Source organism: Pelophylax lessonae (assembly GCF_965119305.1).
Source record: "Pelophylax lessonae genome assembly, chromosome: 1".
Lineage (NCBI taxonomy): Eukaryota > Metazoa > Chordata > Amphibia > Anura > Ranidae > Pelophylax > Pelophylax lessonae.
The window spans coordinates 100,603,256-100,628,350 of record NC_138768.1 but is presented as its reverse complement, the minus strand read 5'-3'; the positions used below and the strand labels follow the sequence as shown (position 1 = coordinate 100,628,350).

General features: G+C 44.9%; 1 protein-coding gene across 1 annotated transcript in view; it reads right to left on the bottom strand.

Annotated features, from left to right (window-relative positions):
- The window catches only part of LOC309544214 (uncharacterized protein), a 133,726-nt gene that overhangs the window by 78,805 nt on the left and 29,826 nt on the right, over positions 1–25,095 (bottom strand). The window contains exons 4-5 of the mRNA XM_082243097.1: positions 18,002–18,256; positions 16,440–16,604 (exon numbers count right to left, since the gene is read on the bottom strand). Coding sequence (XP_082099223.1) covers positions 16,440–16,604; positions 18,002–18,256 — 420 coding nt within the window. The remainder of the gene's footprint in view (positions 1–16,439; positions 16,605–18,001; positions 18,257–25,095) is intronic.

Here is a 25,095-nt window from a genome sequence, read left to right as displayed (position 1 = left end):
CTTTTGCAAAAAAAACACTTTAAGTATCTAATGGTTTACATGATAGGGTTTGGATTTAATGCTCTTTTAGATATTTTTATATAGTATATTTTTTGTTTCACTCTAATATGTTGGCACTTTCATGTGAGAGCACACGGCTTTTCATATTCACTGTTGTTTGTATTTATAACACAAAGTATTTTAAAATCATAATTCACACACACACATAAATAAGTATAATAGTAACACTTTAGGCCCCTTTCAGATTGTTTAGGTCTGCCTGTCCATTTTTCCGGTGGACCTGATCGGGCCACCCATTCTCATCTATGGAGAGGCGGATGTCAGCGGAGATGTGTCCGCTGACACCCGTCTGTCATCCGATCCGACAAGATCCGCTTAAAACAGGTGGATGGCGATACATTTGCCATTGTAACGTTCATGCGTTTTTGTTAATGGATGGATTTTCAGCTGCAGAATTACCACACTCAGTAGCCTTGTAGAGATACTGTTGAATAAATCTATGCAACTCTCAGGACTTCATCACGGTGTACAGCCTGTTATGCAATATACATATACTCAATCAGATGTTTAGTGTAGGGATAGTATATATGAGAATGTATAGATGAGAGACAGGTTTGTATGGTGATTACTAGGAGTAGTATTAGGAGAGTTGCAGGTGATGGTAAAGCAGATAGGTTCTGATGTCTAGTATAGTGCAGATGGTAAGAGGACACAGATGGAGTATACTTAGACAGAGTAACCTAGTGCAAGGACAGTTGAAGGTAGTCCCAAGAGCTAGCAGTCTATGCAGATGGTATGGAATAGATAGATAGATAGTCCAGGTAATTGCAGTAGATGACAGTAGGAGATTTGTTAGTAAGGAATCCCCTGTGGGGTACTTATCACTTAGATAGGTTTAGTAGTAACAATGTCCATAGAGAGAGGTGATCCCGTAGCGAGATACGGATCAGCAGCGAGGTTCCGGCGTCAGTTCAGCAAAGGGAATGTCAGCAGCTCCGACTTCACAGGAGAAGGTGCGGTGAACATGTGGTCCGAAAGGGTGCAGGAGAAAACAGCATGCCAGGGGTGATCGTGTGGCGAGACACAGGATCCGAAAACAGGTTCAGGTAGCGAGATACAGGAACGTGTAGATCTGCCATGCTGACTTCAGAGAGCGGAACGCTCCAACCATGGCGGTTGAACGAGCCATGAGTGAGAGAAAGCCGGCGATTGAAATAGCCGCTCATAGCGGCGCTCGGCAATGATGTCATCCGGTCTTAAAGGTATATGCGTCTCTTGTGTAACAAGATGGGACGCAATTAGCAAAGGAGAAATATGGAACAAGGGTACCAGAGGTACCAGAACATTACAGCCATCCATCTAGCGGGTCGGATCAGATGGTTTCAGATGATCATCCGATTTCCCCGTAGAGGAGAGCGGGACTCTGTGTAATGTTCTGGTACCTTTGGGTACCCTAATTACTCTTTTTCCTAAGTGTATGCGCCCCACCATTCTCTTTTGGTAAGGTGCGCATACACCTTTAAGACTGATGCTGTCATCACTGAGCACCGGACTGAACAGCTATTTAAATCACCAGCTTTCACTCACATGTGTTCGTTTAACCTGCTGTGTGCCTTGATGCTAACCTGCCTTGAAGCTCTCATGCTTGCAAGCATACCTCGCCGTCGGAACCACGCTGCGCTGATCCCTGTATCCCGCTACCGGATCATCCGCTCTTGCCGAACCTCTCCTCTGCTACATTGCTACTAGTGATAAGTACCCCACAGGGGAAACCTCTATACCCTTCATACTAAAAGCTTACACTATCTAGCGCTGCATACTAAAGACTATTACTATATCTGCCTTATCTAAGATTGCTAGCTCTTGAGTCTACTACCATCTGCTCTTGCACTGGGTTGGTCTCTCCTGTATGTTCACCTGCTACTCTATCATCTGCTACCATACATGATTGCTAACCTATTTGCATCCCATCTGCTACTATCTTACCTTCAAGAACATTCCTTTCAAGTGTCTGTCATCTACCATCTCTACCCAACATGTCTCTTCAGCCTATCATCACTGTATTACTATATACATAAGTCACTCTAGGAACATCTTATTGAGTGTGTGTATTTACTTGCTGAATTGAGATCATCCACACATGATGAGTCTTGGGAGTTGGGATTGGTGTCTCAGCGTTTCTCTACATGACTACTGAAGTGGAATATTTCTGCAGCTGTAAATCCACATTATACATAAAACGCAGGAGCGTTACACTCTGACAGGTCCATCTATGCACAGTGAGCAGAGATGGAACTGTCATCCGCCTGCTCAGTGGGGATCAATCAAAGTAAGTGGTCAGCCAATGAGATGAGAGAGGGAGTTGGGCCTAGCCGTGGCTCTGTGTCCGAATGGACACATGGAGCTGCGACTCAGCTCGGGTGCACCCATAGGAAGCTAGTTGCTGTGGGGGCACTCAGCAGAAGAGGGAGCGCCACGAGGGACCCAAGAAAAGGAAGGTCTGGGTTGTGTCTTCGGAAGACGTCAATTTTTGATGAAGAAACGCGTCAAGTTGAGCCGCACATAGCCTCCTTCTCAGTTGGTATGTGGAACGCATACCGCGTCATACCCGGAAGCCCCTTGCAGCAAGCGGGAGACAGCAGTTTTGCGTCGCGCAAGGCTTCCCAAGCAGTGTTCCCATTATACCTGTACCACCAACGATTTTATCTATACCTGTATTTTAAAATATTGTCGCATCTCTGTTAATTTACTTTTTTAAATAAATACGTTTTTTTACCCTACTACACCACGAGGAGTGCGATTCTTGTGTTTTAAAACACTTACCTGTAGGAGGATCCAGGACCACCCGGGCATGGACGGCTGGGACCCCCGTTGACTCACTTGCCGTAAAGCATTGGGGCTCAACACCGTCTGGTGAGTTTGCACTGCTTACTATACTAACACAGGAGCACGGAGGGTGACACCATTATTGCACAAAGTGTTAATTTGGAACACCGTCATTGAAGCTAGTATATCCAGTTGGGATAATCACCACAATCTATATGGACTATATGGACATAATTTTTTGCACCTAATAACCTTTGAACTTTCTTCACTTTGCATTGTTTGCACATTTTTACACCCAAGATTTTATTATGCTATTTTTGCACTTTTTTATTTTTCAGTAATATTGGATCATATACATTGTGTTATATTTATAACCTCACGTCATATGTGTATATACATAAATTTGTGTACTGATTGCTAAGTCACATTAAATACAGCACTTGCACTTTAATTTGGACCACAGATAAACACAAGTGTACAGCATTTCATAGAGGTACTAGGAGACAACAGATTGTTTCACCACACTATTTATTCAAATAGGACATGCGCTGTGGGTAATATTTTATATATTACCAATATTCCATATTATACCTTTAGGTTGTCCACAGCAGCAATCCAACAACGCACAGTGGATGCACCAATATAATATATAATTATTTTTTTTAGCACAGTGTATTTTTAATAGGGATATGCGCAGTGAGTAATAACACGTATTACAATATTTTAACAAATGTGCTGTCACTGAACACGCTGATAGGGGGAAAGAGTAGAGAAAACAAGTCATGATCTATTCAGGCTGCTGCTGAATAAAAGGATTTATAATTGCTTTGGAAGGTTTCAACATATGTATTTCTTTTGAGTATAGCTGCTATGCTAGAGTTTTAGTTTTAACGGGTTCTAAGTAAAGAGATGTGGTTTAGAGTATTATAATTACAACAACAAAAAGAATAACAATCATTTTGATGATATAACAACTTTCGAGAGTTTAAATACAATTTGATAGTAAATGCAAATTATATTATGTGATCACTGTATTTTTTTATTGTGAGCTGTAAAATTGCTTGTGCTAAACTCTAGGCTAAATACTAAAAAAAAATTGCTAAATAACTAAAAATGATGACATACATACATGGGCAGTTTTCTCTGCTTCAGGTAGGACCCCTTTACACCTTCACCTGTGTGTTACAATGCATGCTGTGTACACATGGAACAGAGTAAATCCTGTCTTAAGGGTCCCATCTTTTTTTTTTTTTTTGCTAATGATAGTCTATGGGTAACCTATGGGAGAACTACTACTAGAAGTAGTAATGGGTGTAGTGCTAACCAGCTGATTCAGTTGTTTAATTGAACAGTTACTTCAACGTTCTGCTCAAGTGTAGTAATTACTGATCTTTTTGATTTTGGAAACTCCAGTATTCCTACTTTGATCGAGTGGTGTATGGAGCAATCGATTGATACACCCTTGCTATAGGACTAATGAAATCAAATTCCATATGCAGTATACAGAGGTAAAGTGCATGATTCACTTTGGGTAATTATTGCAACCACCATAGGATGCTATTTGGGAAGTAGAACATTGTTATGTTTACCAACAATGTCTGTTGTAATGTCTCAGCTTTTTCTCTAACTATAATATTACATTAAAGCGAGTAATAATCAACAGAAAGTAGTCAGGCCTACAGTAGTATGTCAGCCTTGACAATTGCGTCTTGACATTTGAAATGTGTTGAGTTGGATCACAGCACTAAAGGTTGTTGTACTGGAGTAGTAAAAAAGACTGAAATGTATAAAGTGTACCTTCATACTTTCAATGTGTTCTATATGCAGGGCTGGTGCAAGGATTTTTGACACCCTAGGCGAAACCTGATTTTGCCGCCCCTGGCTCCGCCCTTGACTCCACCCCCTTTGCCCTTCACATGAGTGTGGTATGCTAAATGTGAAATGATTCAGGAGTGCGTTTTGTACACAGTGCAAGGTTCATAAATGCATTGTACAGGGTGCAAGGTTCAGGTGTGGGATTTGTACAGGATGCAAGGTTCAAGAGTGCGTTTCGTACAGAGTGCAAGGTTCAGGAATGCGTTGTACAGGGTGCAAGGTTCAGCAGTGAGTTGTACAGGGTGCCAGGTTGAGCAGTGTTTTTCATACAAGGTGCAAGGTTCAGGAGTGTGTTTCCTCACAGGGCGCAAGGTTTGGGAATGCATTGTAAAGGGTGCAAGATTCAGGAGTGCCTTTCGTCACAGGGTTCAGGAATGCATTGTAAAGGGTGCAAGGTTCAGGAATGCATTGCACAGGGTGGAAGGTTAAAGAGTGTGTTTTGTACAGTTTGCAATGTGTTAGGAATGCATTGTACAGGTGTAGCGGTCAGAGGAGTAGGGGACCGCAATGCAGGATTCAAGTACGGTACAGCAGACAATGAGGCTGAAGCAAAAACCGGCTTTATTAACCAACAGAGTATAATGGCCGGAGAATGATGTTAGCAGTAATAACAGATTACATAGGTTCACAGTACAGTTAACTGCAACGTGATACATAAAATGGCGCTCCCGCCAACGCACACCCAGAAATACAGGCTACTCTGCTATATGATCCTATCTGATTCCCGCTAACCGGGACACGTTGCTGCAACGCTCTGACTACAGAAACCTGCTCTATGCCCTGCCACAGGTTAACACCGGTGTACACTCACAGTTCTGTAGGTACAGCTGCTTTATCTCAGTCTCTGTGATGGTGGATGCAGTCAGGTCTCTGGATCTGTCCCTTGCTGTCTGTAGCTGCAGTCTCTTAAGCACTGGTCCGGGTTTCTTTGCAGGTTATTTATCTTGTTCTGTCTCTTGGAGGTCACTGCAGTCTGGCCCCTTGCTCTGTAACTTGCTTGAGGTGTTCTTGGATGTTCTCTCCTCTCTTTCTCTGTTTCTCAGCTGCAGTTTGTAGTACACAGTTCAGCTCTGTCTCCTCTTTCAAGATCCTGTTGCTCTGTCCCTGGATTATCCAGTCTATATGCCCTCTTATGGCCACAGCATGCAGTACCTTTCCTCAGCTCAGCACAGCCATAGAGAGACCAACACCACACCCACACAAGAACTTCCTGCTCCTCTTCCTTTCCAGAAAGATCCCCTCTCTTAAAGCAACAACAGTGACATCTTGTGGCTGAAAGATGCATTACAGTCTGTGGGACTTTCTCCATAGAAGTACAGTGTAATGGAGTTTAGTCATTCAAGGGGCTGACCCCCTACATGCCTCCCCACTTAACAATGGTCGTCCTCGGCCATCCTATATAGTCCATGGGGAAGAAAGTGATTATTACAATCTCTAACAGCAGCACAACATTGTCCACAACACATACAGGTGGACCAAACGAACTGATCAGCATTGTACCTGTTTGGTGGAACCCCTGCAGTAGACCTATTGGATCTCCGGAGGTCTTGACTATCTGTAAGGGACTGACTTTCCTCATTGGGAGCTGCCAACCTGGGTTCCTCCTCATTGTGAGCCGGTGTTGGTTCTGTAGCATAAGCTTCATCCCCTGTGGCCTGGGGACCTTCCGTAGTGTCAGGAACAATCCACCAGTCTTCATCATTGTTTTCATTGGAGATAATGAGTTCTGAGGACGGGACAGGAAGTGTTGTCACTTCAGCAGGTTTGGGATCTTCAGACCGACATGGCCGTAACATATTCCTATGTAGGATCCTTGAGGCAAACTCCTCATTTTCCACCCGTACTTCGTAGACCGGGCCATTGGGGTACACCCTCCTGATCACTTTGTAAGGTTGTACCTCCCAACGCTCACTCAACTTGCCTCTGGGACATTTCTCCTGCACCAGTACCCGGTCTCCAGGTTGCAGCGGAACCTCCTGGAGGGGAGGACGGTCAGTATGAATTCTCTCTTGCAAACGCTGGCCTGCTAACCGGCGGATGGTCTGGAGCTGCTGACGGTGTTCTTTCACCCATGAGGTGGTCGATCATTCTATTAAGTCCTCTGGTTGTTCTAAATTCAGTTCAACAATTTCCCGGCCAGCTCTGCCGAACAATAGCATGTACGGAGTATACCCGGTTGTGTTGTGAACCCGATTATTGTAAGCCCAGACTAATTCATGGAGGTAGTCTGGCCAGTGCATCCTTTTGTCTTCCTCTAATGTCCTTAACATCTGAAGCAGGGTCCGGTTGAAGCGCTCGCAGGCCTCATTCCCTTGGGGATGATATGGAGTTGTCCTGGATTTTTCAATGCCATACAGTCGATGTAGCTCCTCCATCACTTTCCCTTGAAAGCACGCTCCTTGATCTGAATGGATCCGCTTCGGACAACCATAGACTCGGATGAAATCTTGACAGATGGCCCGAGCTGCAGACTCAGCCGTCTGGTCTCGAGTTGGGGTGACCACTGCAAATTTAGAGAAGTGGTCAATCATGACCAGGCAGTATTGTGGACCTCTGGCGGATTGTCCCACGAGAAGATAATCTATCATCAATACTTCCAGCGGTTCTTTGGTCTGTATGGGCTGCATGGGTGCCCTCTGTTCGGGGCTTTTGGTGAGTTCACACATTCGACACTGCCGGCAGACTTCCTCAACCGTGGCCTCCAGTCGTGGACAATATACATAGCGTTGCAGCCACTGGAAAGTCTTAACTGGCCCGAAGTGAGCTCCAAATTCATGAGCCTCCTTGGCTACCTCTCGTGCCATGCTTCTGGGTATTACTACCTGCCACCTTGCCTCTATATCAGCAGGCTGCTGCCACTTGCGGTACAAAACAGCTCCATGAACTTCCAGTCTATCCCATTGGTGTAGAATGGACTTCATCTCGGAATCAAGCTCATTCCTTTCCTCTCTGTCAGGTTTTCTTCGCTGGGACACCCAACCTTTCATCTGCCGCAGTCCGACATCTTCATCCTGTATTCGGGCCCCATTCTTCATTGGTTCTTCCTAATGCCTTGGGTAGCACTTGGGCCTCCCCACTTGTCTGTGCTGCAACTGCTGGGGGTGTGAACCTGCGGAAGTCTGGAGTTTCATCCTCTTCTTTTTGTTCATCCAGATCCCCTACTGGAGTCTCAAAAGTAACCCTCGACAGACCATCGGCATTAGTGTTCTCTGTAGCAGAGCGGTAGCGGATCGAGAAGTCATACTTGGCAAGGCGAGCTGCCCAACGCTGCTCCAGGGCTCCCAGCTTGGCAGTATCCAGATGGGCCATTGGGTTGTTATCGGTCTGTACAAAGATCTTAGCCCCTGTCAGGTAGCCCGCAAATTTTTCTGTCATGGCCCACACCAGGGCAAGGAGCTCCAGCCGGAAGGAACTATAGTTATGAGGGTTTCGCTCAGTATCCCGCAACGACCGACTGGCATAAGCAATAACTCTTTCACGTCCTTCTTGTACCTGTGACAGTACCGCCCCAAGTCCATAGAGGCTGCCATCAGTCGATAAGAGGAATGGTTTGTCAAAGTCAGCATAAGCCAAGATGGGTGCCGATGTCAGGGTTTCTTTCAGGGCCTGGAAGGCCTCTTCCTGCTTCTGTCCCCAGGGGACACTTTGACCCTTGGGCCTCCCAGCTGTTCCTCTCTGCAGCTCATTCAGAGGGCCCGCTATCTTTGCGTAGTCTTTGATGAATCGCCGGTAATATCCGGTCAGGCCGAGGAAAGCCTTCAACTCCCGCAGTGTTCTGGGCGCTGGCCATTGTTGTATGGCAGCCATTTTGTCTTGAGATGGCAGCACCCCATCTTGGGACACCGTATGGCCTAGGTACTCTATCTTCCTCTTGAAGAGATGACACTTCTTTGGCTTTATCTTCAGGCCATGGGATTGCAACCGCTTGAGTACCTGTCCTAGTCGGTCTAGGTGTTCTTGAAAAGTAGCGGAGTATACAATGATATCATCCAAGTATATCAAGGTTGCTTCAAAATTCAGGTCTCCCAGACACTTCTCCATCAGCCGCTGGAAGGTGCTCGGGGCATTGGATAGCCCGAATGGCATTCTGTTAAATTAGAATAGTCCCATGGGGAGTATGAATGCAGTCTTGGCCCGGTCCTTCTCGGCCACCGGTACTTGCCAGTACCCGCTTGCTAGATCCAGGGTGGAGAAGTATTTAGCCCGCCCTAGGGCTGTCAGGGACTCCTCGATGCGTGGCAGAGGGTATGAGTCTCGTGTGGTGCATGCATTCAACCGCCGATAATCCACACAAAATCGAATAGTGCCGTCCTTCTTCTTGACAAGCACCACTGGGGCTGCCCAAGGACTTTGACTACCTCGTACCACTCCTGAATCTATCATCTGTTTCAACAATGTCTTCACTTCCTGGTACAACTTGGGCGGGATCTGTCGATACCTCTCCCGGATTGGGGCAGCGTCCCCGGTCGGTATCTCATGTGTGATAGCATCTGTGCAGCCAAAGTCATCGGCATGGCGGGCAAACGCAGCCTGATTCTCCCACAGCATGGCTTCAACCGCCCACAAATGGTCTGGACCGAGATTCTTCACATCTATCTCCATTTGGTCCACAATGGTTCTCCCATTCCATTCTGGGGTCGGAGCCTCTTCGGGTCTGGCAGTAACTGCCAGTGTCCATGCAGCATTGCCTGTTGGAGCTAGAGTCACTTAGCTCCATACCTGAAGTGCTAAATGCAACGTACGCAGTGTGACTCCGGGCAGAAGCTTACGCACGTGGCGTGACTCTGGGCAGAAGCTTATGCACGTGGCGTGACTCTGGGCAGAAGCTTATGCACGTAGCGTAACTCTGGGCAGAAGCTTATGCACGTGGCGTGACTTTGGGCAGAAGCTTCACTGTAATGATGACATTGAACTGTTGGCAGCAAAAGCTATTTTTCTGACAAAATAGTTCCAGCCATAAAGGGGTTACAGGTATGATTCATTACATAGATAATAACCTGAACACAGCACTCAGGCTTCTCCCAGCTGGCTGCCAAAACGCGAGACCTGGCTTGTTGCTATGGATTACTACACACTGCCCCACGGAACTCTCCAGATGTGTGGCGGCTCCTCTTCTGTACACCCGGTCACGGACACACAACAATAATAAAGTCACACACACTCGTCTACAACTCACGTGGCTGCTCTGACTATACACTGACTTCTTTCTTCAGCACGCCGCTCACTCACAAACCACGCCCCTTCACCGGCACATTATACACAGCTATAGATGCATAGTCAGTAGTTGGTCCCGCCCCCTCCACCTTCTTCTCTGGCCGCCAACCACCCACCAACCACTGTTTTGTCTATGCAGGGGACAAAGGGGCGGAGCCCCGCGTATCGGCCTCCCCTTCCCGACATGAGAGTGTCCATATGACAGCTCCACGCCACCTTCTTCTCTGCCCACCAACCACCCACCACTGTTTTGTCTATACAGGGGGAAAAGGGGTGGAGCCCCGCATTTCAGCCCCGCCCTTCCCGACATCACAGCATCAATTTGACAGCCATCTCCACCTCCACTCCGCTAGCTTGGGATTCAAGGTATGCTGCTCCTTCTCCACAAGTGAGGAAGGCAGAGAGGGTGAGAGAGAGGAGAACGAGTAAGGCAGAGAGGGAGGGACAGAGAGGCCTACTGATGTGCGCTCTAGGCCAGCGCCTACCTTGCCTATAGGTAGCGCTGGCACTGTCTATATGTGTGTGTGTAGGTAGGTGCAGCATGGAACAGTGGCAGTAATGACAGAGACTGGTTGCAGTTAACTCATCTTTTATTGAAGAAAAATCGCAGTTACAAGCCCAGCCGGAGAACGCCTTACTTGGAAACACTCACAGTTCTGTGCAGTTACAGGGGGTAAAATGCATTAACAGTGTCTGTTTTAGAGGCGGAATGTGACCTGGCTGGTCTGGTCCCAATAGGGAGCCTTCTGATGAAGCATGACGCGTCCCTAGCCTGTCCTTACTCATCAGGAACCTCTCCTTGCCACTAAACACTTTCCCTCACAGATGGGTGCTCTTTCCCTAATATCTGAAAAGGAGGAAGCCCCGCTTTTTCTCCACTTGGAGAACATGGCAGGAAAGAGAGGGGGGATTTTAAGGTGCCTAATATTAGTTATGGTCTTGATTGTAATGACTCTATAATCCACAAATATAAAAACATGAATAATTTATTAATACATCAAATAATAAAATCATATGATAGGTGACAATAACACAATACTCTACACATATAATGTATCCGACTCAGTGGGATCAAATGAATATGATGTGGGTAATTCAGAATCAAAGAATTTTGCCCTGTTCAGGGGCTTCTTTAGGATCCAGAATTGAAGAATTACCAACACTACATAGATATAAAAAGCAATTACCATACAAATATAATATTTACATAACATAACCATGATGAAAAGAAAAAAAGGGAAAAAATAATATGAACATGCATGATAATCAAACAAATTCATATAAGGATACCAAGCACAAAAAGAGGGGACATACAGAAAAAAAAGAAAGGGGGAGGGGGGGGGAGGGAAAGTGAAAAAAGGGGAAATGCTCTGGGGATAGTGAAGAGAACCCCTTATTGGACACCAAAGACTGGGGGAGCGAAGACAGGGGAGGTGCAAAATAAATATAGCTCACAAAAATTACAATAATAAAGTGGTAAATCAATAATAATTTTGTACCTTGTAAGGCATGAAGATAATACTAGTAGTCTCAAAAATGAAGACTTAATCATCACCAGTAACCATGCTGCAGTGTCAGATACATAAGGGTTATTAAAAGAAAGGGGAAAAAAGTTGTGAAGGGCCAATAGCCTGTATCTAAATAAAAGCAACATGGGAAGTGAAAAGTGAGTAAAATAGTTAATTACAAAGACAAAAAAAAAAAATTATATTATATATACACTTACTTTTAAAAGAGGATCGGAGACAAAGAGGAAAATCCTCCCTCTCCTTTCCCTTTACTACAGAGTAATGGGCCATACACACTATAAGATTTTCTGAAGACTTTTTCCTTTAGACTTACCAAAACCATATAATATGAGGTCAAACCAAAACACTTTTCAATTTGTATGCAATCTGGCAGGCCCTTGCACTACATAGAAAAGGTAAATCTGAAGGAAATCTAACCACAAAAGTTGGATAGTGTGTATCCAGCTAAATAGTCCAATACCCAATTCTATATACATGTGTATTCCAATACAATATAAGGTCAATTCCAAATTTCAATCCATATATATATTGGTGTACGAGATAGCCTTCTCTTGTGTACAAGCCGACAATCCCACGTCCCCACAAGAGGAGACCAAGAGTGTCTCTCCTCAAGTGCCTAAAAAATGATAAAGTGCAATCAACACTCGATGCTCTACTCCTCCGATGTGATAATAGGAGGAAAAAAGATATACCGTATTTTTCGGACTATAAGGCGCACTGAAAATCCTAAAATTTGATCAAAAACTGGCAGTGCGCCTTATAATCCGGTGCGCCTTATATATGAAAATAGTTTGAAAATTTACCGTTAACTGGATGGTTTGACCAAAGGGGTGCAACCACTGGACTTAAGTGTCAATCGTTCCTTCAAGGAGAAACTGCGAATCACATGGGAAAACTGGATGATGGAAGGAGAGCAATCCTTCACGAAGACCGAGAGGCACGCCGGGCCAGTAATGCCACTGTGTGCCAGTGGATGCCTGGCATAAAGTATCTGCCAGAACTGTCATCCGAGGGTTCGCGATGAGTACCTGCCAGTAAACCTTGCGCGGATCAACGTTCCAAACAAAAAAGTGCGCCTTATAATCCGGTGCGCCTTATATATGAAAATAGTTTGAAAATTTACCGTTCACTGATACTGCGCCTTATAATCCGGTGCGCCTTATAGTCGTGAAAATACGGTACAGTCCAAAATAAAACTGTCACCTAGATCCTACGTCCACTATTAACATTTCTTTAATAAAATAACCTGTAATGACTGATGCCTTGATCTTCCACACAGCGTCACCAGTTCACAGCCGCACTAGCCCCGTCCATCAGCTGTGGGCGGAACTGGCGCGCTTTTTAAACCCCTGCATACATCCGTGATTGGAGCTAGACACCGCCCAGTGTCTCACTCTCCCCACGCTGTGCTCCAATAACCGACAGGGCGGCCTGGAGATGCAAAGTTCTCTCCGGAGATGACACACCTACACAACAGTCCCAGAAGATGCGCCAGGCGCCACACGTGACTCCACAAAAAAATAAATAAAGGACATCCGGCCATTTGAATGTGCCATCTCGAAAATGAAAATAAAACACACCTGCACCATCCAGTACAAAACCACTAGACCAAAATAATGGGCAAGAAGTAATTTATCCCCTAATGAACAACAGGCGCTTTTGAACCTTTTGATGCATGTGGAATTTTTGCCTTCCTATCTCAAAGATACAATGCACATTCTTACTACTTTGGATGGAATACAGGTAACTCCTGAAACTATTATAGTTTCCATTGACATGGAATCCTTATATTACAATATCTCACATGAACTGCATACAATCAAAGCTTTTTTGGACGAAAGAGAACTCAAACAGAGAGAATATAATAACTTTATTTTGGAGACCCTCCTCTTTTTGTTAACGCATAACATATTTGTATTTGATGTTTCCCACTACCTCCAGGTACAGGGCATTGCGATGGGGACTAAGTGTGCCCCATCGTACACTAACCTGTACCTGGGGGGATGGGAAAGATGACTATTTGTATATGAAATGATGACCCGTTATTTCCACCATATTGATGTCTGGTGGAGATACATAGATAATATTTTTGTTTTATGGTATGGCCCTATGGATGTTTTACAAGAATTTGTACAGAAATAGAATGCTAACGCATTCAATTTACATTTTACATCTACATTTGATTTACAACAAATATCCTTCTTGACAGCAACATTTTTAAAGGACCCAATAATTGTCTGGCTACCACACTCTATTGAAAACCTACCGCTACGAATGCCTTGTTGCATGCAGTAAGCAGTCATCCCAGACATGTCATTCAGGGTATCCTGTTGGGGCAATACTATAGAGTTCACCGTAATTGCACTGAACCCCAAGATTTTGAACAGGAAGCACAAAAATTGAGAGAACGATTTCAAACGAGAGGCTATAGTGAAAAGACCGTTAAACGTGCATATAAAAAGTCCAAAGATAGCGCTCGAGATCTCCTTTTGTTTCAGGGAGAGAAGGATGTATCCACCAATAAAACAAGACTAATCACTAAATTCAATGCCCAGGGTGCACAGATTCTGAGCATTCTTGACAAACATTGGCATATTTTGGCAGAAGACGAAATACTTAAAGAATTTGTGGATCCAAAACTTACCATCACATATAAAAACTTAACCAATCCATAAAGGATCTGGTGACTTTCAGTCATTTTCTTAGAGGAGGCAAAAGAGACCCTTGCAATAAACTTCACTTAGGTACTTTCCCTTGTGGTAATTGTGAGTGTTGCCCTTTTATTGCTAGTAAATCATCTCAGACATTACCAATAGGAAAGCCCTTCAGTCCACAACACTTTGTATCATGCCAGACAGTTGGTGTAGTATACATCATGAAATGCCCCTGTCAGGCTTTTTATATAGGGAAAACCAAACGTTGCTTTTGGGAACGTATAAGGGATCATGTGAAATGTGCTAGAGGGTGTGATTTGGAGGATCCTGTAGCCCGCCATTTTGCTCAGTCTCACAATTACAAAATGGATAGCCTACAATTCTTTGCTTTGGAACGTATCCACGGGGTGGACAATTTGATCGTGCCATTTTACAACGTGATTGCAGGTGGATTTACAAATTAAATGCATGCTCAAAGCCAGGACTTAATGAGAACATGAGTTTTGCACCATTTTTGGAAGGTTAATCTTGAGAAGGTTGATTGGGGAATTAAGATTAGGAGGATTTGCATTTTTTAAATACATATTAACTAGAATGATAATTAAATGAAATAATTTGAATATATGTTTTGATTTATATAATGATAGATATACAATTGTGTTCTGATTGTATAACGCATGAATAAAGAAAGAGGGCATGATATACATTTCCTTATCCCTTCCCCTCCTCTCTCCCTTACTAGCTTCCCTCCCCCTTGTTTTTTTTTTGGTGGGGGGGAGGAGGGGTTGTGTAGGTTATCCATGGAAGCTGATGGCTGTCTCCCCGGCTCTGACACTATTATTATTTTGGTCTAGTGTGTACTGCATGGTGCAGATGTGTTTTATTTTCATTTTCTCGTGCACCAATATATATGGATTGAAATTTGGAATTGTCCATCTAATTGGGTATTGGACTATTACTCTGTAGTAAAGGGAGAGGAGAGGGAGGATTTTCCTCTTTGTCTCCATTTCTCTTTTAAGAGTAAGCATATATAATTCATTTTTTTTTTTTGGCCTCCCTCATGGGAACAGATAGGCAGAAATGCTGCAAAATCTAATTCTCCTCTGAGCATGTGGCCTTCCCTTTTGGCGTACCCATTTGGGCTGCTGTAAGTCAGATTATACACTCTTTTGAAGGGACTGTTCCCAATTAATAAGTATGAAGTAGGCAGCCTAAGCTAGGATGAACTAGTGCTGTGTTTTGAGACATTTATGAGACTGTGTTAGATCAATTCTGTATCTGCGAGAAGTTTAAGTAAATGTTCTGGAAGTTCTAAAAGTTCCTGACCTGATTTTTTTTTTACAAAGCGGTGCATGTAAGGCTTACAAAAGAGCAGGGTTTACAACAGGGGATGAGCACTACCAAGGGTTAACAAGTGGTGATTAAGACTGTAAAGTAAAGGCTATATTGCCATTGCCATGAATAACCAGAGGAGTGTGTGGTGTTATAGCTGCCAGCCGGTGGGTACATGGTGTGACTTGGCAGGGATGATGAGCCATCACCTGAGCCAGCGATGTGCACCAGAGCAGAAGCTCTCCAAGGTCTCTCCCTCATTGCCTCCCTCCCCCTCCCTCTTCAATTGGCTCCCGCTGCTGCCAATCATAGCCAGAAGGGGTGGAGTAGAGGGGGCCTCACACGAGCAGCTTGCCCTCTGGGGACTCAGTGGGGGGGAGGAGCCAGAAGTGCTGGTGGGGGACCTGAGAAGAGTAGGATCTGGGCTGCTTTGTGCAAAACCACTAGACGGAGCAGGTAAGTATGACATGTATGTTGTTTTAGGAAAAAAAATAAAAAATAGGAACCTTTAGTATCACTTTAAGATGATGGAGACTGCTATAGATTGCTGCCATTACAGCCGCTTTACAATTCAATGCTCTTGCTCCAGGCTGCTGGCTTTCAATAAGCTAGAATTCCTAATTTAATATACCACTGTAAAGCAACAAATATAATGACAATTTATGCTAATCAGACATGTGAGAAATGTGTGGGATGAATTCTAATAGCTTGCTATGGATTGTTAAGCTATGCATCTTACTTTTTTTTAGTTTAGTGAATAAGCCAGTTAATAGGAAAAAATGATAAAAAAAGAGGATGATTATAATGTAAAGCTTTATTGTCTAATACAATGCATGAAATAACACGCAAACTGACCATTTAGCAGGGACACAGCAACAAGTTTTCTTTTTTCTGCCCAGCTTTTTTTTTGCTGTAACTAAAATGCTCATGTTTCTCTTCACCTGTTTTATACAAGACCTGGATGCACTGACTTTCATTAGCAGCAATTTTACATAAAAATTAGTTAATAAATTGTATTTGTTTTCTTTTTTATTTCTTTTTTAATCCAATTGACATATTTTTTGGTGAGGAATGTGTAGACACTTGCTTTTTTCTTGTCCCCACATTCTTTTGGACCAAAAGAAACAATTCCCCGAAAAATTTTCTTGCACAGTAAAGGTCCTCCAGAGTCACCCTGAAATATATACAACAAAAATAATATAAACGAAAACTACTACACTAGAAAGAAATGATGACCATGTGGTATATAGGCAGAGCCAGATTATCCACAACAAGGCAATTTAGGCAGAAGCCTAGACCCTTATGGATGTGCAGGGGCCTAACTACACCTTCATGCTCCTGCAGTAAACAAGGATAGCACTATTGGCCAAAGCAATACCTCCCAACTTTTGAGATGGGAACGAGGGACACCTATTAGCAAAAGTATGTATGTTTAGGACACACCCCTGCCAACCCCCCCTAAAGAAGAATTAAACAAAAAAAAAGATTTGTTAAAACCATGTGGTTTTTTACCTCTACTTTTCCTTTATATTGGCTTTTGAAACTTACAAATGCAGGAATTTAGAAACTGGATGAAAGGTTTAGCACTGGGAAACACTTTTTGAAAGATAAATTGTGCATTTTATGTACAACTAAATAAATCAGACCAAAATGAGGGACAGATGAGAAAGACAGAGGGACACAGGGACTTTGTTCTAAATCAGGGACAACCCCTCTAAATAAGGGACAGTTGGGAGCTATGGCCAAAGCTGGGAACCTGCCTGTCACTTCACAAGAGACGATACACTTTAAGCAGTTGGTGCCTTATTCCAAACCCCAATGAAGTCTATGCAAATACATTTTTCCCTTTTTTTTAGTTTAATAAGAAGGGACTGTCAAACAAAGGATTTGGTAAGCTGGGCCAGGGGAACATCTACCAATGCCCAAGAAAAAAAAAATTTAAGGGCAACATTAAAAATCACACAATTACTTCAAATAACATGCTTGGGGGATGATCTAAACCTGCAAGTGATATGGCACACCTGTATGATGTACTAAAGCTAATGAGACCTTTACAGAACAGAAATAAAGCCATTTAAATAGCTGATAAATAATTAAATTACTAGAGTCTTCATTTTGTTTGCAAACAGCAAACTAGAGGTTCCTTTCAACATATATACTAGATCCTTATCCTGGATAAGGGTCTGTTATGCACCAATGAGGACAAGGGCCTTATCCCCACATCCCTGGCTCCATTAACTTCTTACCAGGAGATTCCCCAGCCAGCAACTAAATGTAAACAAAGGGATGGGGGATCCTGGCTGACATCATTGGCCAATTATGGCTTTGTGCCCATATATGGTTAATGATGTCAGCCAGCATCCCACAGATTACATTCAGATGAATGGGGAGGGAATGTGCAATAGTTGCTAGGAATCCAGCAGCCACCAGCATTCTAGATACCACAGTCCTAAGTGGGATGCAGTTGTTCATCAATGGAAGTAGTAATACCTCTACTAATGCCAAACCTGCATTGCCCTAAACTCTACTAGACACGTTTATCTTAAATGATAATAACTATTCCAAACTTACACTGCATACATCTTTCTCTCCACTTGCATCAAAGGTGCACATCATGTTTTTGGAGAATTTCCACATTTTAGAACATTTCTTTCTGCTTATTGCTGTAAGGTTGACTTCCATAAGCTTGTCTGACAGTTGTTCAGCCTTGTTTTTGGTTATACCCCACCCTGCTGTGTCACACATAGTTCCATCTTTGACTTCATCAAATTTCTTTGGTAATGGCAGAATGTTCACATCTTTGTTTAGTTTTGCTTTGCAAGACATCTGAAAGAGATTTGGAAAGCCAGATTATTTTTATTTTTTTTAAATAATTCTTAAGTCTTATCTAACTGGGCAATGAGCACAATAAACAACAAAACTCATATTTAGAGCTGAACAATATTAGGAGAATTCCTTTTCACAAAATTGGACATTTTGACAACATTTCAACATTTTGTAAAATGCAGCAGAGTCAATAGAGATAGTAAGTTTGTAGGAGTCCAGTGAGTTTTAACTAGCTCCCATGAATTATAGAATCTCCTTTAAACTATCCTGGACCTGTACTTGTGTCAAACAATCTCTGTGAAAGAAACTTTAAAATCTGTAATAAACTGTACTCCATTTTGTATGCTTTGCTTATGTTTCGCAAACTGCACTCATACTGTATCAAATCTCCACACGGCGCTAATAAAGTTCTGCACATGATCACCCTATTCTATCAAGTAATCGCATTCCTCAAACACTGTTAAGAAACTAGTCTACCACTGTACTGCTTCAATTACACCTCTTGTTACCTTGTTAAAAGTACATTTGTAATATTAATTCGATACCTATTTAACCACTTCAGCTCCGGAAGGTTTTACCCCCTTAAAGGAGTTGTAAAGTCAGAAGGTTTTTTATCTTAATGCATTCTATGCATTAAGATAAAAAGCGTTTTGTGTGCAGCAGCCTTCCCAGCACCCCCTAATACTTACCTGAGACCCATCTCTCTCCAGCGATGTCCACGAGACCCATCGGCTGTTTGGGACTCTCCCTCCTGATTGGCGGAGACATAGCAGCAGGTGACATTGGCTCCCGCGGCTGTCCATCAAAGTCAGTCAGCCAATCAGGAGAGAGAGGGGGCAGGGTGATATGGTAGCTCTGTGTCTGAATAGATACACAGAGCTGCAGCTCAGCTCGGGTGCCCCCATAGCAAGTTGCTGGCTGTGGGGGCCCTCGACAGAGGGGAGGGGCCAGGAGAGCCAAATAGGGACCCAAGAAGAGGAGGTTCCAGGCTGCTCTGTGCAAAACCACTGCACAGAGGAGGTTAGTATAACATGTTTATTATTTTTTATTTTTTTTAACGAGACTTTACAATCACTTTAATAACACTGCATTGCTTTAACTAAGAATTGTACGGTCGTGCGACGCTGTACCCAAATAAAATTGTCTTTTCAGATGCAGCTCTCAAACTTCTTATCCATTGGGTTATGCTGCCCCCTGCAGTAGTAGTTCTAGGCAGGAAAGCTCCAGCAAATCAGTTTGTTTCTGCCTAGAGAAGGAGTAGGACCTAGGTTTCCTGCTGGGACTTCAGTCTCAGTTTTTTATTCTTTTCAGAATATTTTGTTTTATTTATCTTTACTCACCTTGCTAGTTAGTGTTCAGGGGGATACTCTTGGTGATCTACAAGCAATGCCGGCTGGGGTTTCGCACTGGATAATCTAGATCCTTAAGGTCTCCCCAGTCTGGCCTACAAGCGTGAGCAGGTTATAGTCCCACACTAGACCTCGCCACGACGGAGCCCCTTTCTGAATAGGGACGAGCCTGCGAGTGGATGTCTCGCTGGATGACCTGGAATGCCCTTAGTTGCAGCGTACCCCTCAGCTGGCAGCACCCCCACTCCGGGCAGAAGGTAGTCTGTTCAGAGTGAAGCCCACCGGTCCATGGTATGGTGAGTAAATGTAGCCCCCCTTGCCCCTCGGTGGCCTTGGGGGGATGTGGGCCCTCTCCTGGTGATAATAGGCCCTGAACTTCCTAAAAGATCCCTCTGGCCTGTCAGGTTACCCGGCCTTGTGCTCTGTCCCCCTTTGCCGCCCCCTGGCGCTTGGTGTCCTGTGGGGGGGGGGTTGGCAATTGTAGCCTTTTTCCTGCTGGATCTGGTGGTAGATCTTTGAGGCCTTCATATTGGTGGGTCCCTGATCGCATGGCACACAGTGGGCTCCGCCATCTTTAGTGTGGGTAATGTAAAATATTTTCACATTGACTTGTATGGGGCAGTCATTTTCCCTGTGCTTCCTATTGAATTGCATTGGCAGCCATTTTTGTGTAGCCCTATGGAGCTACACAGGCAGCGTGACCTTTCACATACCAGGCTGATGTCATTTCCTGTGACTCCCTCTTCCTGCTGCACAATACGATTCAGGAGGTTTCCTCTGAAGGTGGTAAAGTACTGGGGTCTTTGTGGACATATCCCTGCACACTCTGCTGTTGGTATATATTTAAGGGGGACTTTGCAGACCATGGCAATCGGCGGCGGGAACCGTGATCAACGTTTTTAAAGTGACAGTACTCCTTTTTTTCTATTACATTGAATATGGAGTCCCAGGCAGTAAATTCACCCTCAGACCCACTTAACCACTTGCCGACCGCCGCACGCCGATCTACGTCGGCGGTCAGCCCCTCACAGGCAAAGTGACGTAGGGCTACGTCACTAGCTTGTGAGGGTCTAGGGAGCGAGCGCGCGCTGCCGGTGGCGCGCTCCCGCTCCCGCGTGGTCACGGACCCCCCCGCGCGTGTGACCGGCGGACCCGATGTCCGCCGGCCACTCTGCGATCGGCGGGGGAGAGGGAGAAAGTCAGGCAGCTTGTGTAAACAAGCTGCCTGTCATTCTCCCCTCTGTATGAGAGCTGATCATATGGATCTACTATGTAGATCCGTTGATCACTCTGCATACAGCTGAAGCCACAGCCAATCACAGTAAGAATCACGCCCCTAGGGACACACACAGCCCCTCCCTCTCAAATAAAGTTAACCCCTTCACTACCAGTGTATTTTTACAGTAACAGTGCATATATATAGCACTGATTACTGTAGAAATGTCACTGGTAACCCCAAAAGTGTCAAAAATGTCAGTCAAGGGTCCGATCTGTCCGCCGCAATGTCGCAGTACCGCAAAAAAAATCGCAGATCGCCGCCATTACGCGTTAAAAAAAAAAACAACAAAAATGACAAAAATCTTTCCCTTAGTCAGTAAACGCAATAACTTTTGCGCAAACCAATCAAAATACGCTTTTTGCGATTTTTTTTACCAAACATAGGTAGCATAAAACAAATTGGCCGAAAATGTTAAAAAATTTTCATTTTTACATTTTTTTTTTTGGGGGGAATTTCATATAAAAAAAAGGGAAAAATATTGCTATTTTTGCAAAATTGACGCTCTTTTTTTGTTTATAGCGCGTGATCAAAAAATCGCACAGGTGATCAAATACCGCCAAAAGAAAGCTCTGTTTGTGGGAAAAAAAGGACGCCAAATTCGTTTACAGCGTCGCACGACCGCGCAATTGTCCGTTAAAGTCACGCAGTGCCGAATCGCAAAATACCCCCTGGTCGTTTAGCAGCCAAATCCTCCGGGGCTTAAGTGGTTAATGTGATCTCCGGACCATCCGGATCACAGTCACTGGCAGCGATTTCAGCAGCTCTGGAATGCCTGGTGATCAAGGCCGATTTTGTAATGAAAAAGGTTACTAGCCAAAAAAAAACGGCCACTGCCTTCTCCATCATTGGTGGGGTCCTCTTATTCAGAGGCTGATATGGTCACTGTCATCACAGTCAGATGGTGAAGTAGACCTGTCTACTCTAAGGGAAACTTTAAAAATGGCAGATGAGCCAATGCTGGCGGGGACATGGGTGTCTTTTGGCAAGACCCAAAAATCGAGCAAGGTTTTTCCTTGTCCTGAGAATTTTCATGATATTGTTAATGGCCAATGGCGGCGCATCAAGCACATGCTAGTAGTGCCTAAGCACTTTAAACGCCATTATCCCTTTGCTGAGGCGGTTTCCAACCATTGGTCGGTACCGTCCAAGGTTAATCATCCTGTTTCCAGGTTGAACAAATCTACTATAGTGCCTGTAGAAGATTCCCCAGTTTTTACGGATCCGGTCGACAGGCGGGTGGAATCCCTTTCCCGCCATCTTCATGTGTTGGCGGGTTCTATTCTAAAACTGTTTTTTGTATCCGTTTTAGTATCACATATGGTTACGGAATGGGTGAAGGTTCTGAAGGGGAACTTGGATCCTGGCATAGTTCCCCCGGAGCTGATGGAACTTATGGACCAGATGGCCCAGGCCCTGGTGTTCCTGTGTGATGCGTCCTTGGATGCGGCTCCCCTGGTGGCCAGAGTGTCAGCTGTGGGGATTGCCTTAAGACGCATGGTTTGGCTGAAGAGCTGGTCGTCTGACCAGGCATCCAAAAAAGCCCTAACAGACCTTCCTTTTCTGAGAGAGCGAATATTTGGCGTCTCGCTGGATGAGTTGATCAAGGGTCTGACTGGTGGGAAGAGCACTCTTCTTCCTCAATCCTCCAAAGGTAAAGTACCCTGTACTAAGTGGGTGCCTTTCTTTACCGCTCATAGACTGTTTTTTTTTTTCATGCCTATGGGGTGCAAGACAAAGGTAAGCCGTTCAGAGCTTCTGGAGGGATTAAAAAGCACTGGGGCAAGCCCAAGACCAGTCAGCCCGGGTTCTTCTGGGGTGAGGGGATATCTGCGCTTCTTTCAGGAACCCTGGACTTCCTTCATTCAAGACAAATGGGTTCACAAACTGATTCGTTCTGGGCACAAGATAGAATTTTGGTCCTGGCCGGTAGAGAGGTTCTTTCAGTCAAATCTTCACCTGTCTCCAGATTGTTTGAAAGATCTCTGGGAGGCTGTGCAGGATCTTCTGGCTCAAGGAGTGATTGTGCCGGTTCCTCCGCAGGAACGCTTTCAAGGTTTCTATTCAAACCTGTTCACAGTACCCAGAAAGGAGGGCAAGGTGCATCCAAACCTGGATCTCAAGGCTCTGAACAGCTTTGTGCGGATGCAGAAGTTTCGAAGGGAGTCCAGTCGGTCGGTGGTGGCATCCTTGAATCAGGGGGATTTTCTGGCCTCCATTGACATCAAAGATGCGTATTTGCACGTCCCTATCTTCGAGGGACGTCAGCGATTCCTCCGCTTTGCGGTAGCAGGGGAGCCTCCACTCTCAGAGTTTTTACCAAGGTCCTGGGATATCTGGACGATCTCCTGTTGCGAGCAGACTCTCATTTGGATCTGTTTGGCAACATCTCAATTACAGTTCAGAAATTCGGGTGGACGATCAATTTCAAAAAATCTGCTCTGATGCCATCCGTATGGGTCACTTATCTGGGGCTGACTCTCGACTCTGCCCTGGCGAGGGTCTTTCTTCCATTGGAAAAGCTTAAGAAGTTGCACAGGATGATCAGGTTGCTGATGGAAACCGATCGGTCTTCCCTACGGACTTGCATGAGGGCCCTAGGTCTGATGGTATTGACCTTTGAGGCGGTCTCGTTTGCTCAGTCTCATTCGAGGCCTCTGCAAAAAGAGATTCTAGCAAAATGAAACAGGAACCCTTGGTCGTTGGACCAGAAGATTTGTTTGAGCCATCTCACTAGGTCAGCTCTATCCTGGTGGATCCAGTCGCCAGTTTTGTGTCAGGGCAAGTGCTTCCTGCCGCTGTTCTGGACGGTGGTCACCACAGATGCCAGCCTGTCAGGCTGGGGTGGAGTGCTGGGGAAATTCTGTGCCCAGGGGACTTGGTCGACAGAAGAGTCTTCCTTGCCAATCAATATTCTGGAGCTCAGAGCGATCAAGCTTTGCCTGTTCTCCTAGACAAGTCAACTATGCAGGGCTCCGGTTCGGATACAATCAGACAATGCCACGGCTGTGGCTTACATCAATCATCAAGGAGGCACCAAGAGTGCCCTGGCGGCCACGGAGGTGGCCGAGATTCTGATTTGGGCAGAAGCCAATGTTTCGGCTCTTTCCGCAGTCCACATTCTGGGTGTGGAGGATTGGCAGGCGGGTTACCTTAGTCGTAAGGTGCTGGCTCAAGGGGAATGGTCTCTTCATCTGGAGGTATTTCATCTCCTGTGTGTCCGGTGGGGGACTCCAGAGGTGGATCTGTTTGCGTCTCGCCTCAACAGAAAAGTCCAGCGGTTTGTGACCAGGTCTCAGGATCCTCTGGCCAATGCCACAGATGATTTGGTGGCTCCTTGGAGCCAGTATCAGCTGATTTATGCCTTCCCTCCGCTCGTACTCCTGCCGAGATTTCTTCGCAGGGTGGCGGTGGAAGGCATTCTGGTCATTCTGGTAGCACCAGACTGGCCTCGGCGGTTTTGGTACACAGACCTGGTAAAAATGGTCACAGATCCTCCATGGAGGCTTCCTCTGTGGGAGGATCTGCTGTCCATCCTGCTTTACGGTCGCTGGCTTTAATGGCTTCACTGTTGAAAGCAAGGTGTTGAGGGGAAGAGGCCTTTCAGACTCAGTGATTCCTACTTTTTTGAAGGCCAGGAAATGGACGTCCAGGAAGATCTATCATCGTACGTGGAAATCGTACATTTCATGGTGTGAATCGCTGCAGCTGCATCCTCACTTGTTTTCTATAGCTAGGGTTTTGGCCTTTTTACAAAAAGGGGTCGAGCAGTGGCTGGCTTTGGGCACTATGAAGGGCCAAGTGTCGGCCTTGGCTTTTTACTTCAAACGTCCATTGGCTACTAATGGCTTGATTTGTATCTTTGTTCAGGGGGTGCATCATCTGGCTCCTCCGCGGAGATCCCCATTGCCTCCATGGGATCTCAATCTAGTTTTGTCTGTTCTTCAAAAGCCTCCCTTTCCTTCCTAAGGTGGTGTTGGATTTTCATCTCAATGAAGACATTGTGTTGCCTTCCTTATGTCCTAAGCCTAAGCATCCCAAGGAAAATGCTTTGCACTCTCTGCATGTGGTTCGGACGATAAGGGTTTATCTGACAGTAACTGAGTCTTTTAGGAGATCGGACTCTCTCTTTGTGCTTACTGAAGGACCTCTGAAAGGTTTGGCTGCGTCTGCTGTGATCATTTCCAGATGGATCAGGCATACGGTTGTTCAGG